Source organism: Stenella coeruleoalba (assembly GCF_951394435.1).
Source record: "Stenella coeruleoalba genome assembly, chromosome: 10".
NCBI classification, from domain to species: domain Eukaryota; kingdom Metazoa; phylum Chordata; class Mammalia; order Artiodactyla; family Delphinidae; genus Stenella; species Stenella coeruleoalba.
This window is the reverse complement of record NC_137156.1, coordinates 65,743,717-65,757,291: the sequence shown is the minus strand read 5'-3', so window position 1 is coordinate 65,757,291 and position 13,575 is coordinate 65,743,717. Positions and strand designations below refer to the sequence as shown.

Below are 13,575 nucleotides of genomic sequence, written 5' to 3'. Positions count from 1 at the left end.
TCTCCTTGAACATTGTGGGTAGGGGGGAAGGCGGTAGATCTCTGGGTCAGGTGGGGACTGCCCACCCGATCGCAGTCCCTCGTCCCCCAAAGATGAGGGACTGCGGTCACAGGATGTTCAGTAATACTCTCTTAGCACTGGTATGGGAGCTGGGACCAGGGAGCCACTGGGCTCTTCCTAATGGGACCAGTGCCCCTGGGAGGCCAATCCTCCTGCCCAGCCTCCCCCCAACCCAGCATCCTCCTTGGTCTCCGACCTGCTTGGCCTCTGGCCCTGATGTGTCCTTGCTCTGTGCCTGACCCCGGCAGCAAGTGAAACTGGGCAGCCCTGACTATGTCAACCACGACAGCGATGAGGCCACGGAGGATTTCATGAGGCGCATCGAGTGCTATGAGAATTCATATGAGTCGCTGGACGAGGACCTGGACAGGTGAGGCAGGGCAGCACTGTGTCCTTGGCTGCGGTGGGTGGTAGGTGGGGTCCACTCGGCTGCCTCCTGTGGCTCCTCAAGGTGGTGGCTGAGGGACCACCTCCGCGGGCAGAGATGGTCTGTCCTTTTTTGTTTCTTTCCTCGGGGTGGAAATCATGGCCCAGGGGTGACTTGCAGAACCATAGCTGCTTTATCTGGAGCTCTGTGAGTCACAGTTTTCTGCTATTTCATCAGAAAATCAAGCCTGTTTTCTATTCAGAGGGTCTTCCCACAAGGCTTTTGCAAACAGTACACACTCTTCTTTCAGTGGGTGGTCTGTATTTTGAGAAGGGGAAGGGGTGCCCAGACCCTGCGTACTAACAGCTAGCAGTAACCAGTGCTTGTGAGCCCCGCCCGCCTCCCTCTGGAACAGGGATCTGTGGGACTGAGTGCTGGGTGGGGATAGCAGCCAGCCACCGGCAAGCTCTTTCCGTAAAGGCTCAGGTGGTAGATATTTTAGGCTTTGGGGGCATACAGTCTCTGTTGCAGCTACTTAACTTTGCCATTTAGTACTAAAGGAACATAGATGATACGCAAATGAATAAGCATGATTGTGTTCCCATAAAACTGTATTTACAAAACCAGGCTGAGTTTGACTTGCTGGCCATAGTTTGCCAACTCCTGTATTATAGCAGAAATGGGGGCAGTGGTTAAGTGAATAACACTTAAGTAATTAAGTTAACGCTTAAGTAATTAAGTTAACTTTAATAACTGAATAAAGTATTACACAGTCCTTATAAATCATGCTGAAGAGACATGGGAAAGTGTATGTTATGTAGCATTAAGTGAAAAGGGTGGAAATATGAACTTGTACTTGGGTTGTTTATAATTACGTATGAATATATAGTTACGAACGAAAGAAGTCAAGTGACTGCTGGGGGGATGTTTTCTGGGATGTTGAGGGACAGTCCCTGGACTGAGTCCCCTCAGCGACGCTGGCGCTGATCCGGTGCTGCTGCCCTGGCCTCTGTGGTTCTCCTGGTCTCCCCCCAGCATGGCATTGCTCCTTGTGGCTCTGTTCTCCACGCTGCAGGGCTGCACTGGTCCAAAGCAGGGAAAGCGGCGGAGTTGGGCTTATTGGCTGCTGCCACCAGCACCATCCTCCTGTGCTTCTTGTCTCGTCCACCTGCTGCCTGGTGTGGGACATGGCAACCACTTGGCACACACACAGGACCCGGGCTGGGTTCTTGGGGGAGGGTTCGCTGGGGGAAGGAAAGGCCAGGCCCATGGATGGCTGACCAGGAAGACTAGAGGGGAAGCGCGTTTGCCAGCTACTCCCAGGTCAATCCTGGAAAAACTGTCTCTTGTTCACCTTACAGATAGTACGTTGAGAGCTCATAGGTAGGCAAGAGGGGCCCGGGGGACATAGAGCAGCGATGAAGGTCCCGATGTGGTAGGACTGACCCCTCGCTTTGAATGTCACCTTTTGGGAGCATGATGAGTGTGGAGCACCTCTCACGGGGTTTGTCTGTATGTCATGCGTGTCGTGTTGCTCCCACCTCACCCCCATCACCCGCGTACCAGCTGGCAGTCCTGTGTGTTGTGGTCTCAAGCCTGGTGGGGTCAGAGATGCAAGGCTCTGAGGATGGTTCCTGGAGCTGGCAGGGCGTGGCCTCAAGGACCCCGGTCACACTCACAGGCTTCTCTCTACCCTCTCTGGAAAGGGATCTGTCCTACATCAAGATTATGGACGTGGGGCAGAGCTACATCGTGAACCGCGTGGCTGACCACATCCAGAGCCGCATTGTGTATTACCTCATGAACATCCACGTGACGCCCCGCTCCATCTACCTCTGCCGGCACGGGGAGAGCGAGCTCAACCTCAAGGGCCGGATTGGCGGGGACCCAGGACTGTCCGCCCGGGGCAGGGAGGTCAGCGTGTGTGTGTGTGTGTGTGTGTGTGTGTCTGTGTGTGTGTGTGTCTGTGTGTCTGTGTGTGTCTGTGTGTGTGTGTCTGTCTGTGTGTGTTTATTTCTGTGTGCATGTGCGTGTGCTGGTGCTGGACTCCAGCTAACATGCAATCCAGGTGGATGACCTCATTCAGTCCGGAATGTTCCCATTCTATAGGGAAGGTCACCCGGCAGATGCCTGAATCTCTGGCTTGCATGCGAGCTCTCACCAGCTGGTTCCCTTTCCCTGGAGAGGCATGCCATTCTGGGAGTGAGCTGAGTCCCTACAATGCAGCTGATGCTGTGCCACAGTCCAGGGGAGATACTGAAACCTCAGTGGGAAGGTCATACAGCCTAGGGTACATGGTCGGGGGGTGAGCACTGGCAGGGGACCTGATGACCCACAGCTGGAACTACACTGAGGATCTCGGAAGAATGCACAGGGACAGCACTTGTGGGTGTGGGTGTCGGTGTCATTGAGAGTTAGTTCGTGTTTTTTACCAAAACTGTTTTCTCTAAGGCTGGGCCCCATGGACCCTTTGAGGGCAGCCCAGGACCTGTGCATCTGAATTTGCTTGTGATGTGTTTCAGTTTGCCAGGAGTCTGGCCCAGTTCATCAGGGATCAGAACATCAAGGACCTAAAGGTTTGGACAAGCCAGATGAAGAGGACAATCCAGACGGCTGAGGCCCTGGGTGTGCCTTATGAGCAGTGGAAAGTTCTCAACGAGATTGATGCGGTAATCACCATCTCTTCCCTCCCCTGCCCAGCTCTGGGCACAGCTGCACTCACCCAGGGTGACAGTGTTGAAAGGGGTCAGGGAGAGCTTTCTCTTTAACATTTCATTATTGTTTAGGGTTCTGATTCATCCCTCCCTCCTTCCCTGCCTCCCTCCTTCCCTTCTTTTGTATATAACTATCTAGGTGTACAAAGTGATGATTTGATGGATGTATGTATTGTGAAATAATTATCACAATAAGTTTAGTTAACATCCATCACCACATAGTTACAAATTTTAGTTTTCTTGTGATGAGAACTTTCAAGACATACTCTCTTAGCAATTTTCAAATATATGATACATATTGTTAATTATAATCACCATGCTGTACATTACATCCCCAGGGCTTATTTATCTTATAACTGGAAGTTTATACCTTTTGACCCTCTTCAGCCATTTTGCCTACCAGCTGGCTTGTCATGCTTTTAACTGCCACTTTCAAATCAACAAAACCTCAAAGGGAAAAATGATGCCATATACCAGGTTCATCTCCTTGGGCTTCCCTTCACTTCAGGATCTTGGCCCCTCAGGTCTTCTCTGCCTTGTGGCTCTAGGGTGATATCAAACAGATTTATTTATTTATTTATTTATTTCGGTTTGGCTTTTCTAGTAGCTCTCAGTGGAGTGTTAGTCTAAAGCAAGCTAGTCTACCATTGCCTGATATGGAAGTCTCGAGATCAGATTTGAATCCTACAAAGATCACCCCAACTGATAGAATTGTTTTGTTGGGATGAGGTGGGGGGACAAGCCGGAGAAGGGAGACTAGTTAGAGGTCCTTGCAATGGCCTGGTGAAGTGATGACATCTGGAACTTGGGTGGCGGCAGTGAAAAAGGAGTAGATGGACTTGAGGGATGTTTCTTCATTTATTTATCACGTATTTATGTGAGGCTACTCTGTGCTAGGAACTGGGCCAGGTGCTGGGGACCAAGATCCTAATGAAAGGATAGAGGCTGTTGATGCCCAGCCAGGGGTCTAAAAAGGATCTAGGATGGCTCCAGATTTCCAGCCACTGGGAAGGGTTCTGGGGCAAGGAAGGTGATGAGCTCAGCTGAGGGCAGGAACTAATCTATTTTGTTCACCACATCGTAAGTGCTCAGTAAATATGTAGTGAATGAAAGGAAGACGTTCCTGGGAGATGTTCAAGAGCAGGTACCCAGGAGCCAATCCGATCTCCAAAGAGAGGTGGGGCTTGGGCATCCCCCCCACAGACATGGTGCTTGAAACTGTGGAATGGATCAGGTGGCTGAGGGAGGCAAAGTAGGGCCCAGGACAGAACCCAGGGGAACCCTGGCATTTAAGGGGCTGTGGAGGAAGCTATGGACAGGTGTCTGGTGAGGTGGAAGGGAAACCAGGCTGATGGGGTCATGGGAGTCAAGGCAGAGAGGAGGAGGCAGTGGTCGGTGGGGTGAGACACCATAGGGAGGGGGAGTGAGGCCAGGCTCCAAACTGACCATTGGGATGTCATAAGACCACTAGGATTCTTGGCATGAGCCTACTGGGTTGGTGCCCGGTGGGAATGGGTAGGGAAGTGAGTGGGGGGCAAGGGACTCAGAGTCAAGGGAGACTTGGCCGTGTGTAAGCTGATGGTGAGGGGCTGGTAGAAAGGGAGAGAATGAGACGACAGGAGGCCCTGAGTGGTGGCGGAGGCCCAGATTCCAGGGTATCAGTAGAGGAGAGGGGTGCAGGTGGCTCTAGAGTACTGTGTCTCAGAACTTCATGGAGGTTTCACTCAAGAGTGAAAGGAAGGAGGAGTTTCCAGTGGGCGTTAGCAAAGGGGAAGAGTTGGCTTGTCTGGAGACCAGGAGTCTTCTGTGGCCCCCTTGTCTGTGTTCTGGGGGCGATCCTCCACCCCCAGCAGATGGATGCAGCTGTGGAAAAGGTAGACACTCATTCAGCTCGCAAGCTTGTTCAATTGTGTCCCTATGGATGAGATGGAATCAAGTTGGACAGAGGAGGTGAGGAGTAGGTAGGGAGGAAGATGGTGAAGCCACATGCCATGGAATCCATCCCCGCTGGAAAAGATTGGGTAAGGGAAAGGGGGCGTCCATGACATTATGAGATGGGAGGGGCCACAAGCACAGCATTCATGTAGGGAGCCAGGCCAGGAAGGCTGACAGTGGGCTGTTAACCAGGGACATCTCCAGAGGGTCCCTTGGGAGCTTGGGCCACCTGGCCTCATGGAGGAAGCCTCTTTGTGAATAAGATCTTGTCCCCCGTCTGGTTATTGCTGGTCCACAGAAAACCTGTGACCATTCTTTTATTTGCTCTAGTACTTTTTCAGTTGATTATCTTAGCTTTATCTCAGGGACCTGTCATATCTTCTGAAATAAGGATAATCCAGTTGTTACCTTCCCAGTTTAAGTGCCTTGTGTTTCTGTTGTATATTCTTTTTTTTTTGAAAGTCTATTTATTGTTTATTAATTATTATTATTTTTTGGCTGCGTTGGGTCCTTGTTGCTGCACGCGGGCTTTCTCTAGTTGTGGTGTGCGGTGGCTACTCTTCGTTGCAGTGCGCGGGCTTCTCATTGCAGTGGCTTCTCTTGTTGTGGAGCATGGGCTCTAAGCGTGTGGGCTCAGTAGTTGTGGCATGCAGGCTCTAGAGCGCAGGTTCAGTAGTTGTGGCGCACAGGCTTAGTTGCTTTGCAGCATGTGGGGTCTTCCCTGACCCCACATGGGTCTTCCCTGGTCTTCCCTGACCAGGGCTCGAATCTGTGTCCCCTTCATTGGCAGGTGGATTCTCAACCACTGCACCACAAGGGAAGCCCTGTACTTTTCTATATGGTTGAAAATTTTCAAAAGAAAAAGTTTGTGTATCTCATTAATTTCAACTTTAATTATATCATTCAAATTTTCTGTCTTTTTTTTCTGTTTGATCATCATAAATCAATAGTTGAATGTTAAATCCACTCTAATTATAATTTTGTTGATTTTTCTTGCATTTTCAAGAATTTTGCATTATTTTATCTTTTTTCTTCACATATTTTGATGTTTTATTATAAAGTAAAATTCATGACTTAGTAATTTGTGGGACATAAAAGGAAACAGATGGCCACTCCAATTAGGTTAATTCAATGAGGATTTATAAAAGGACCTTTTTTCAAAGATAATGGGCAGGATATAGGGACCTCGTAACAACAGGGACCATTGCTTCCCTTGGGCAGAGGAGAGAGAGGATATAGGAACCTGGGGACAAGGGAGCAGTGAGTAAAGGGCAGCCTGGTGGGATGGAACCTTGGGTGAGGGCCTAGACCACTGAAAGCAACTTCTTCAGGAAGGAGTCAGAATAAACATCTCAGCCTCACTCTCCTCCCTCCCTGTGACCTCCTGCCAGTGTTCCCCGTGGCCTAGCCCAGCAAGACATTAGTGGCCATGGGAGCCTTGTAGATGCATGCACAAAGGTCAACGTCCTGGGGCAGAGAGCAGGTGGAGAAGCAGAAGGATATGGAGGGGCAAATGAGAGGAAACAGCACAGACTTCCTTCTGTTTCAGCATGTAAAAGGCGCTGTTCCATTGTTGTCTTCTTCTTCTTCTTTTTTTTTTTTTTTTTTGGCTGCACTGGGTCTTCACTGTGGTGCGCAGGCTCTTCATTTCAGCATGCGGGCTTTTCTCTAGTTTCGGCGTGTGGGCTTCTCTAGTTGTGGCACGCGGGCTCTAGGGAGCACGGGCTCAGTAGTTGTGGTGCGTGGGCTTCTCTCTAATTGTGGTGCATGGGCTTAGTTGCCCCGTGGCATGTGGGATCTTCGTTCCCCAACAAGGGATCAAACCCTTGTCTCCTGCATTGGAAGGCGGATTCTTAACCACTGGACCACCATTGGACCACCTCTATTGTCTTCTGGGTCACACTGTTTTCTAGCAAGGAGTTTTCTGTCATTCTTATCTTCGTTTTGTATATAGTGTATCTTCTTTTACTCTATTTTCTCTTTATTACTGATTTTAAGCAGTTGGATTATGATGTGCTTTGGTATGTTTTACTTTATGTTTATCCTGCTTGGAGTTCATTGAGATTCTTGGATTTCTGGGTTTCTAAATATGAGTTTGAAAAAAAATTTAAGATATCATTTCTTTAAATATATTTTCTGCTACCCTGTCTCCTACCCTGGACTCCAACTTCTTGGACCATTTGGTATAGTGTATAGAACCTATGGGACAATCCCACAGGTCACTGAGCTTCTGTTCATTGTTTCTCAGTCTTTTGTTCTTTCCAAGTTTCTGTTTGGATAGTTTCTATTGCTATATCTTCAAGCTCACTTATCTTTGCTGCTGTTTTTGTTAAACTCATCCAGCATCCAATGAACTTTATATTTCAGGCGTTATGTTTTTAAGCTCTAGGGGTTCCGTTTTGTTCTTTTTTGTGTCTTCTTCTTTTCTTGTGATGCTCTGCAGTCCAGGAAGTGCCTGCAGTAAATTGCTGCAGTCGTAGGCTCCTTGTGTCCCTTCTGGAGGATCACAACCCTGCTCTGCCTGTTGTCTAGTGTCTACAAACAATTGTTGCATACATTTTGTCTAGTTCTTTTGAATTGTTTATGTTGGGCCGAGAGCAAATCTGGTACCAGTTACTCCACTGTGGCTCAGCCTTCATTTTGGATGGTTCCTGTTTCAATATAAAACACTTTTTGCATGGATTTATACTTTGACGAATTTGAATATTATCATCCCTGCTTTTCTTTTTCCAATTTTTTTTTGTAAAATGCACATAACATAAAATTTATCATCTTAACAACCATTTTTATGTGCACAGTTCAGTGGTAATAAATACATTCAGAATGTGCAGTCATCACCACCATCCATCTCCAGAACTCTTTTTTTTAATAGTTTTATTTTTGTAACCATGTTAATGTTTATAAATTTATTTACTTTTTAAATATTTATTTAGGTTGCACCGGGTCTTAGTTGCGGCATGTGGGATCTTTGTTGCAGCATGCGCACTCTTAGTTGTGGCATGCAGATTTATTTATTTACTTTATGTTTGACTGTGTGGGGTCTTAGTTGTGGCACGTGGGATCTTCTTTACTTAATGCATGCGGGATCTAGTTCCCTGACCAGGGATTGAACCTGGGCCCCCTGCATTGGGAGTGCAGAGTCTTACCCACTGGACCATCAGGGAAGTCCCCATCTCCAGAACTCTTTTTGCCTTATAAAATGGAAACTCTATACCCATTAAACAATAACCCCCATTTCTCCTCCCCACCCAGCCTCTGACAACTACCATTTTACTTTCTGTCTCTTTGATTCTGTCTGTATGATTTTTCTGTCTCTAAGTATGTCACATAAGTGGAATCATATAGTATTTGTCTTTTTGTGACTGGTTTATTTCACTTATCATAATGTCCTCAAGGTCCATCCATGTTGTAGCATATGTCAGAATCACATTTTTAAACTTGAATATGGTTCCATTTATGTATATACCACATTTTGCTTATCCATTCATTTATCTATGGACATTTGGGTTGCTTCCACCTTTTAGCTATTGTGCATCGGGCTGCTATGAACATGGGTATATAAATCTCTCTTTGAAACACTGCTTTCATTTCTTTTTGGTACCTATGTAGAAGTGGAATTGTTGGATCATATGGTAATTCTATTTTTATTTTTTTGAGGAACCGCTATGCTTTTTTCCATAGCAACTGCACCATTATACTTTCCTACCAACAGTGCACGAGTGTTCTGATTTCTCCACATCTGTGCTAACACTTGTTATTTTTCTGTTTTTTTTTTTTTTTTTTTTTTTTACAGTAGCCATTCTAATGAGTGTGAGGTGGTATCTCACTTTGGTTTTAATTTGCCATCCTTGCTTTTTGTCCATGTTTTTTTTGTTATGCCTACTCCCTTTTATTTTTAACCTTTTTCTGTCATTTCTTTAGATGAAAGGAACATATCTTTGGTTTATTTTTTGGCCTGAGAGCTTTTTTCATTTAGGAATCTAAACCCATTCATATTTATTATTGCAATCGCTATCTTTGTCCTTTTTTTTCCCCAGTACGTTGCAGATTTCTTTTCATCTCTTTTTTTTTTTTTCTGTATAAACATCATCTTTTCTGTGATTTGGAAGGCAAGCAGTGTTTTTATTCCAGTAGTCATTACCTTACAGCTTTTCTAAAACATTCTTAAGGAGAATGCTTGTAAATAAAGGAATAACTAAAATATACTTATCAAAATTAGTAACAGGAAAATAATTCTTGATTCTGTTGGGAATTATGAGGATGTGTTATTTCCATTTGTTTCCTTTCTGCCCTTTTTTTTCTTTTTTTACTGTAATTGGGCAGAGTATAGCATCATGGCTTTTTTTTTTTTTTTTATCTGTTGTAGCTCTTCTTTAGAACTGATGAACTCTTTCAAAAGAGTAAGCAATTTCTGTGACCCGTTTTATAGCTCATTTAACCTATTTTGTGGGCTTTCATCAGCTGTGGCTGGTGGGAGTTACAGGAGGTTTCCAGCCCTGATTTCTTTCTCGTGCAAATAGCAGCTCCCTGACGCAGGTTAGGGGTCTGGTGTCTGCCTTCCAAGGGCACAGATATGGCTGGAGCATTTGGTTTCTCAGAGAAACCTTGGCAGCCCTGATCTTTTTTTTTTTTTTGAGGTTAATCCGATTATTTTCCTAGATACACTGGATTCCCTTCTTTTTCTTTAGTTTGGAAACTATTCTAGTATCTATGATCTGTTAGTCATCTTTCCATGTTTATCTTTGTTCTTTCCTCTGTTCTGGTAAACAGCCTTGGGCTCGTCTTCTGTTTTAACATTGTGATTTTTTTCTTAGCCCAATCCACAATCTACTGTCTTACTTTTCCTTTTTTGAAAACAACAGCTTTATCGAGATATGATTCACGTATGATACAGTTCACCTATTTAAATTGTATGATTCAATCGTTTTTAGTATATTCACAGAGTTATGCAACCATCACCACAATCAATTTTAGAACATTTTTGTTGTTCCAGAAAGCAACCCTGTACCCATACCCCCATTTCCTTCCAATCCTTCCCCCCAGCCCTAGGCTACCACCAATCTGTTTTCTGTCTCTATAGACTGGCCTATTCTGGACATTTCCTTCCTCCTGTGGTAGAATGTATCAGTATTTTGTTCCTGTATATTGCCGAATAATATCCCATTGTATGGATATACCACATGTTATTTATCCATTCACCAGTCGATGGGCATTTGGGTAGTTGCCATTTTTTGGCTTTAGGAATGATGTTGCTCTGAATGTACAGGTTTTTGTGTGGACATGTTTTCATTTCTCTTGGGTAGATAGCCAGGAGTGGAATTGCTAGGTCATATGTTAACTCTACATTTTTTTGTTTGTTTTTTTATTTTGGCTGTGCTGTGTGACCTGTGGGATCTTAGCTCCCTGACCAGGGATTGAACCCAGGCCCTTGGCAATGAAAGCACAGAGTCCCAACCACTGGGACACCAGGGAGTCCCCCATGTTAACTCCATTTAAGCTTGTTAGAAACTGCCAGGCTGTTTTCCAAAGTGGCCGCACCATTTTACGTTCCCACCAGCAGTGTATGAGGGTTCTGATTTCTCTGCATCCTCCTTATCACTTGTCATTATCTGCCTTTTTTTTTTTTTTTTTACGCGGGCCTCTCACTGTTGTGGCCTCTCCCGTTGTGGAGCACAGGCTCCAGACGCGCAGGCTCAGCGGCCGTGGCTCACGGGCCCAGCAGCTCCGTGGCATGTGGGATCTTCCCGGACCGGGGCACGAACCCGTGTCCCCTGCATCGGCAGGCGGACTCTCAAACACTGCGCCACCAGGGAAGCCCCTATCTGCCTTTTTTGTTATAGCTGCCCACACTAGAACACAGTTCGGCCAAGTTCTCTGCTGCTTTATGATAAAGATTGCCTTTTCTCTCTCTCTTTTTTTTTGGCCGCGCCACACAGCTTGCGTGATCTTAGTTCCCTGACCAAGGATTGAACCTGGGGCCACGGCAGTGAAAACACGGAGTCCTAACCACTGGACCTCCAGAGGAGTCCCTAAACATTCATATTTCTAGCAACATTCTGTTCATGATAATATACGTATTCTCTAAGGCAACAGAGGCTTGCTCTACTGTCCTTCACTTCCTTCTGAGCCATCACCATAATCACTTTTTTTTTGGCCACACTGTGGCTTGTGGGATCTTAGTTCCCCAATCAGGGATTGAACCCAGGCTCTCAGCAGTGAAAGCATTTGGTTCTAACCACTGGACCGCCAGGGAATCCCCCTAATCTTTTTTTTTTTAATTAATTTATTTATTTTTGGCTGCGTTGGGTCTTGGTTGCTGCACACAGGCTTTGGGCTACTCCTCATTGTGGTGTGTGGGCTTCTCATTGAGGTGACTTCTCTTGTGGTGGAGCACGGGCTCTAGGCACACATGGGCTTCAGTAGCTGTGGCACACGGGCTTAGTTGCTCTGTGGCATGTGGAACCTTCCTGGACCAGGGCTTGAACCCGTGTCCCCTGCATTGACAGGTGGATTCCTAAACCACTGTGCCACCAGGGAAGTCCCCCCCAATCACGTTTATTTTATAAATTTATTTATTTATCTTTTGGCTGTGTTGCTGCGCACAGGCTTTCTCCAGTTGCGGAGAGCGGGGGCTGCTCTTCGTTGCAGCATGTGGGCTTCTCACTGCAGTGGCCTCTCCTATTGCGGAGCACAGGCTCCAGGCGCACAGGCTCAGCATTTGTGGCACGTGGGCTCAGTAGTTGTGGCTCACGGGCTCCAGAGCGCAGGCTCAGTAGTTGTGGCGCACAGGCTTAGCTGCTCCACGGCATGTGGGATCCTCCCGGAGAGGGCTCGAACCCGTGTCCCCTGCATTGGCAGGAGGACTCTCAACCCCTGCGCCACCAGGGAAGCCCCTGCCCCCAATCCCTTTTAATGCCCATATTTTTAGCAGGTTCCTGGTGGCTGCCAACATTCCTTGGCTTATAGGTGCATCACTGCAATCCCTGTCTCCCTCATTACATGGGCTTCTTCCCTGTGTGTGTCTCTCTATGTCTTTACATGGCCTTCTTAAAAGGGCATCAGTCATTGGACCTCATCTACTTGATTATATCTGCAAAGACTATTTCCACATAAGGTCACATTCACAGTTCCCAGGGGTTAGGACTTCAGCGTATCTTTTGGGGGGAAGTATTCAACTCACAACAGGTAGTTTGTGTCTTTGTAGGAATTTTCCTATTTCACCTAAGTTGTCTTATTTGTTGGCATATAATTGTGCATAGTATTCCCTTATAATCTTTTTTATTTCTGTAAGCTTTGTAGTAATATCCGCCTTTCATTCCTGGTTTAATAATTTGAGCTTTCCTTTTTCCTGTCAGTCTAGCAAAAGTTTTGTGAATTCTGTTGATCTTTTCAAAGAACCAACTTTTGATTTCGTTGCTTTTTTCTATTTAATGAATTTGTGTTCTAATTTGTATTATTTCCTTACTTCTGCTTGCTTTGGGTTTAATTTGTTCTTCTTCCAGTAACTTTTTTTTTTTAAATAAATTTAGTAAAATAAATAAATAAATAAAAAATAAAATAAATTTAGTTAGTTAGTTTTGGCTGCGTTGGGTCTTTGTTGCTGTGGGTGGACTTTCTCTAGTTGTAGTGAGTAGGGGCTACTCTTCGTTGCAGTGTGTGGGCTTCTCACTGTGGTGGCTTCTCTTGTTGTGGAGTGCAGGCTCTAGGCACGCAGGCTTCAGTAGTTGTGGCACATGGGCTCAGTAGTTGTGGCATGCAGGCTTAGTTGCTCCGCAGCATGTGGGATCTTCCTGGACCAGGGATCGAACCCTTGTCCCCTACATTGGCAGGCGGATTCTTAACCACTGTGCCACCAGGGAAGTCCCTCCAATATCTTAAGGTAGAAGATTAGATTAGTGATATGAGATCTTTTTTTTTTGATATAGGCATTTATAGGTTTAAATTTTCCTCATCATCTTTCCTTTTTAATAGACAACTTTGCCCCCAAGGCTTTGTCTAGGAAAAAAACCCTGAGGACAAAGGTAGAAACCAGCAGCTTTTTATTTTATTTTATTTTTTATTTTTCAGAATAATTTGTTTATTGTGTGTGTTATGAATTATAGTGTCACAGTTTGTTCTCCTGACCCCCACTTTATAGTTTCTCACATCTTTTTTTGAATTTTATTTTATTTATTTATTTATTCATTTATTTTTGCGGTACGCGGGACTCTCACTGTTGTGGCCTCTCCCGTTGTGGAGCACAGGCTCTGGACGCGCAGGCTCAGCGGCCATGGCACATGGGCCCAGCCGCTCCACGGCATGTGGGATCTTCCTGGACCGGGGCACGAACCCGTGTCCCCTGCATCGGCAGGCGGACTCTCAACCACTGCGCCACCAGGGAAGCCCTATTTTATTTATTTTTTTATACAGCAGGTCCTTATTAATCATCAGTTTTATACACATCAGTGTATACATGTCAATCCCAATCGCTCAATTCATCACACCACCACCACCACCACC

At 45.9% G+C, this 13,575-nt stretch overlaps 1 protein-coding gene across 3 annotated transcripts in view; it reads left to right on the top strand.

Moving 5' to 3' along the window:
* Positions 1-13,575, top strand: part of PFKFB4 (6-phosphofructo-2-kinase/fructose-2,6-biphosphatase 4) — a 41,036-nt gene that overhangs the window by 19,325 nt on the left and 8,136 nt on the right. For all 3 annotated transcript variants that reach the window (XM_079933805.1, XM_079933804.1, XM_079933803.1), the window contains exons 7-9: positions 309-430; positions 2,134-2,341; positions 2,950-3,096. In XM_079933805.1, coding sequence (XP_079789931.1) covers positions 309-430; positions 2,134-2,341; positions 2,950-3,096 — 477 coding nt within the window. The remainder of the gene's footprint in view (positions 1-308; positions 431-2,133; positions 2,342-2,949; positions 3,097-13,575) is intronic.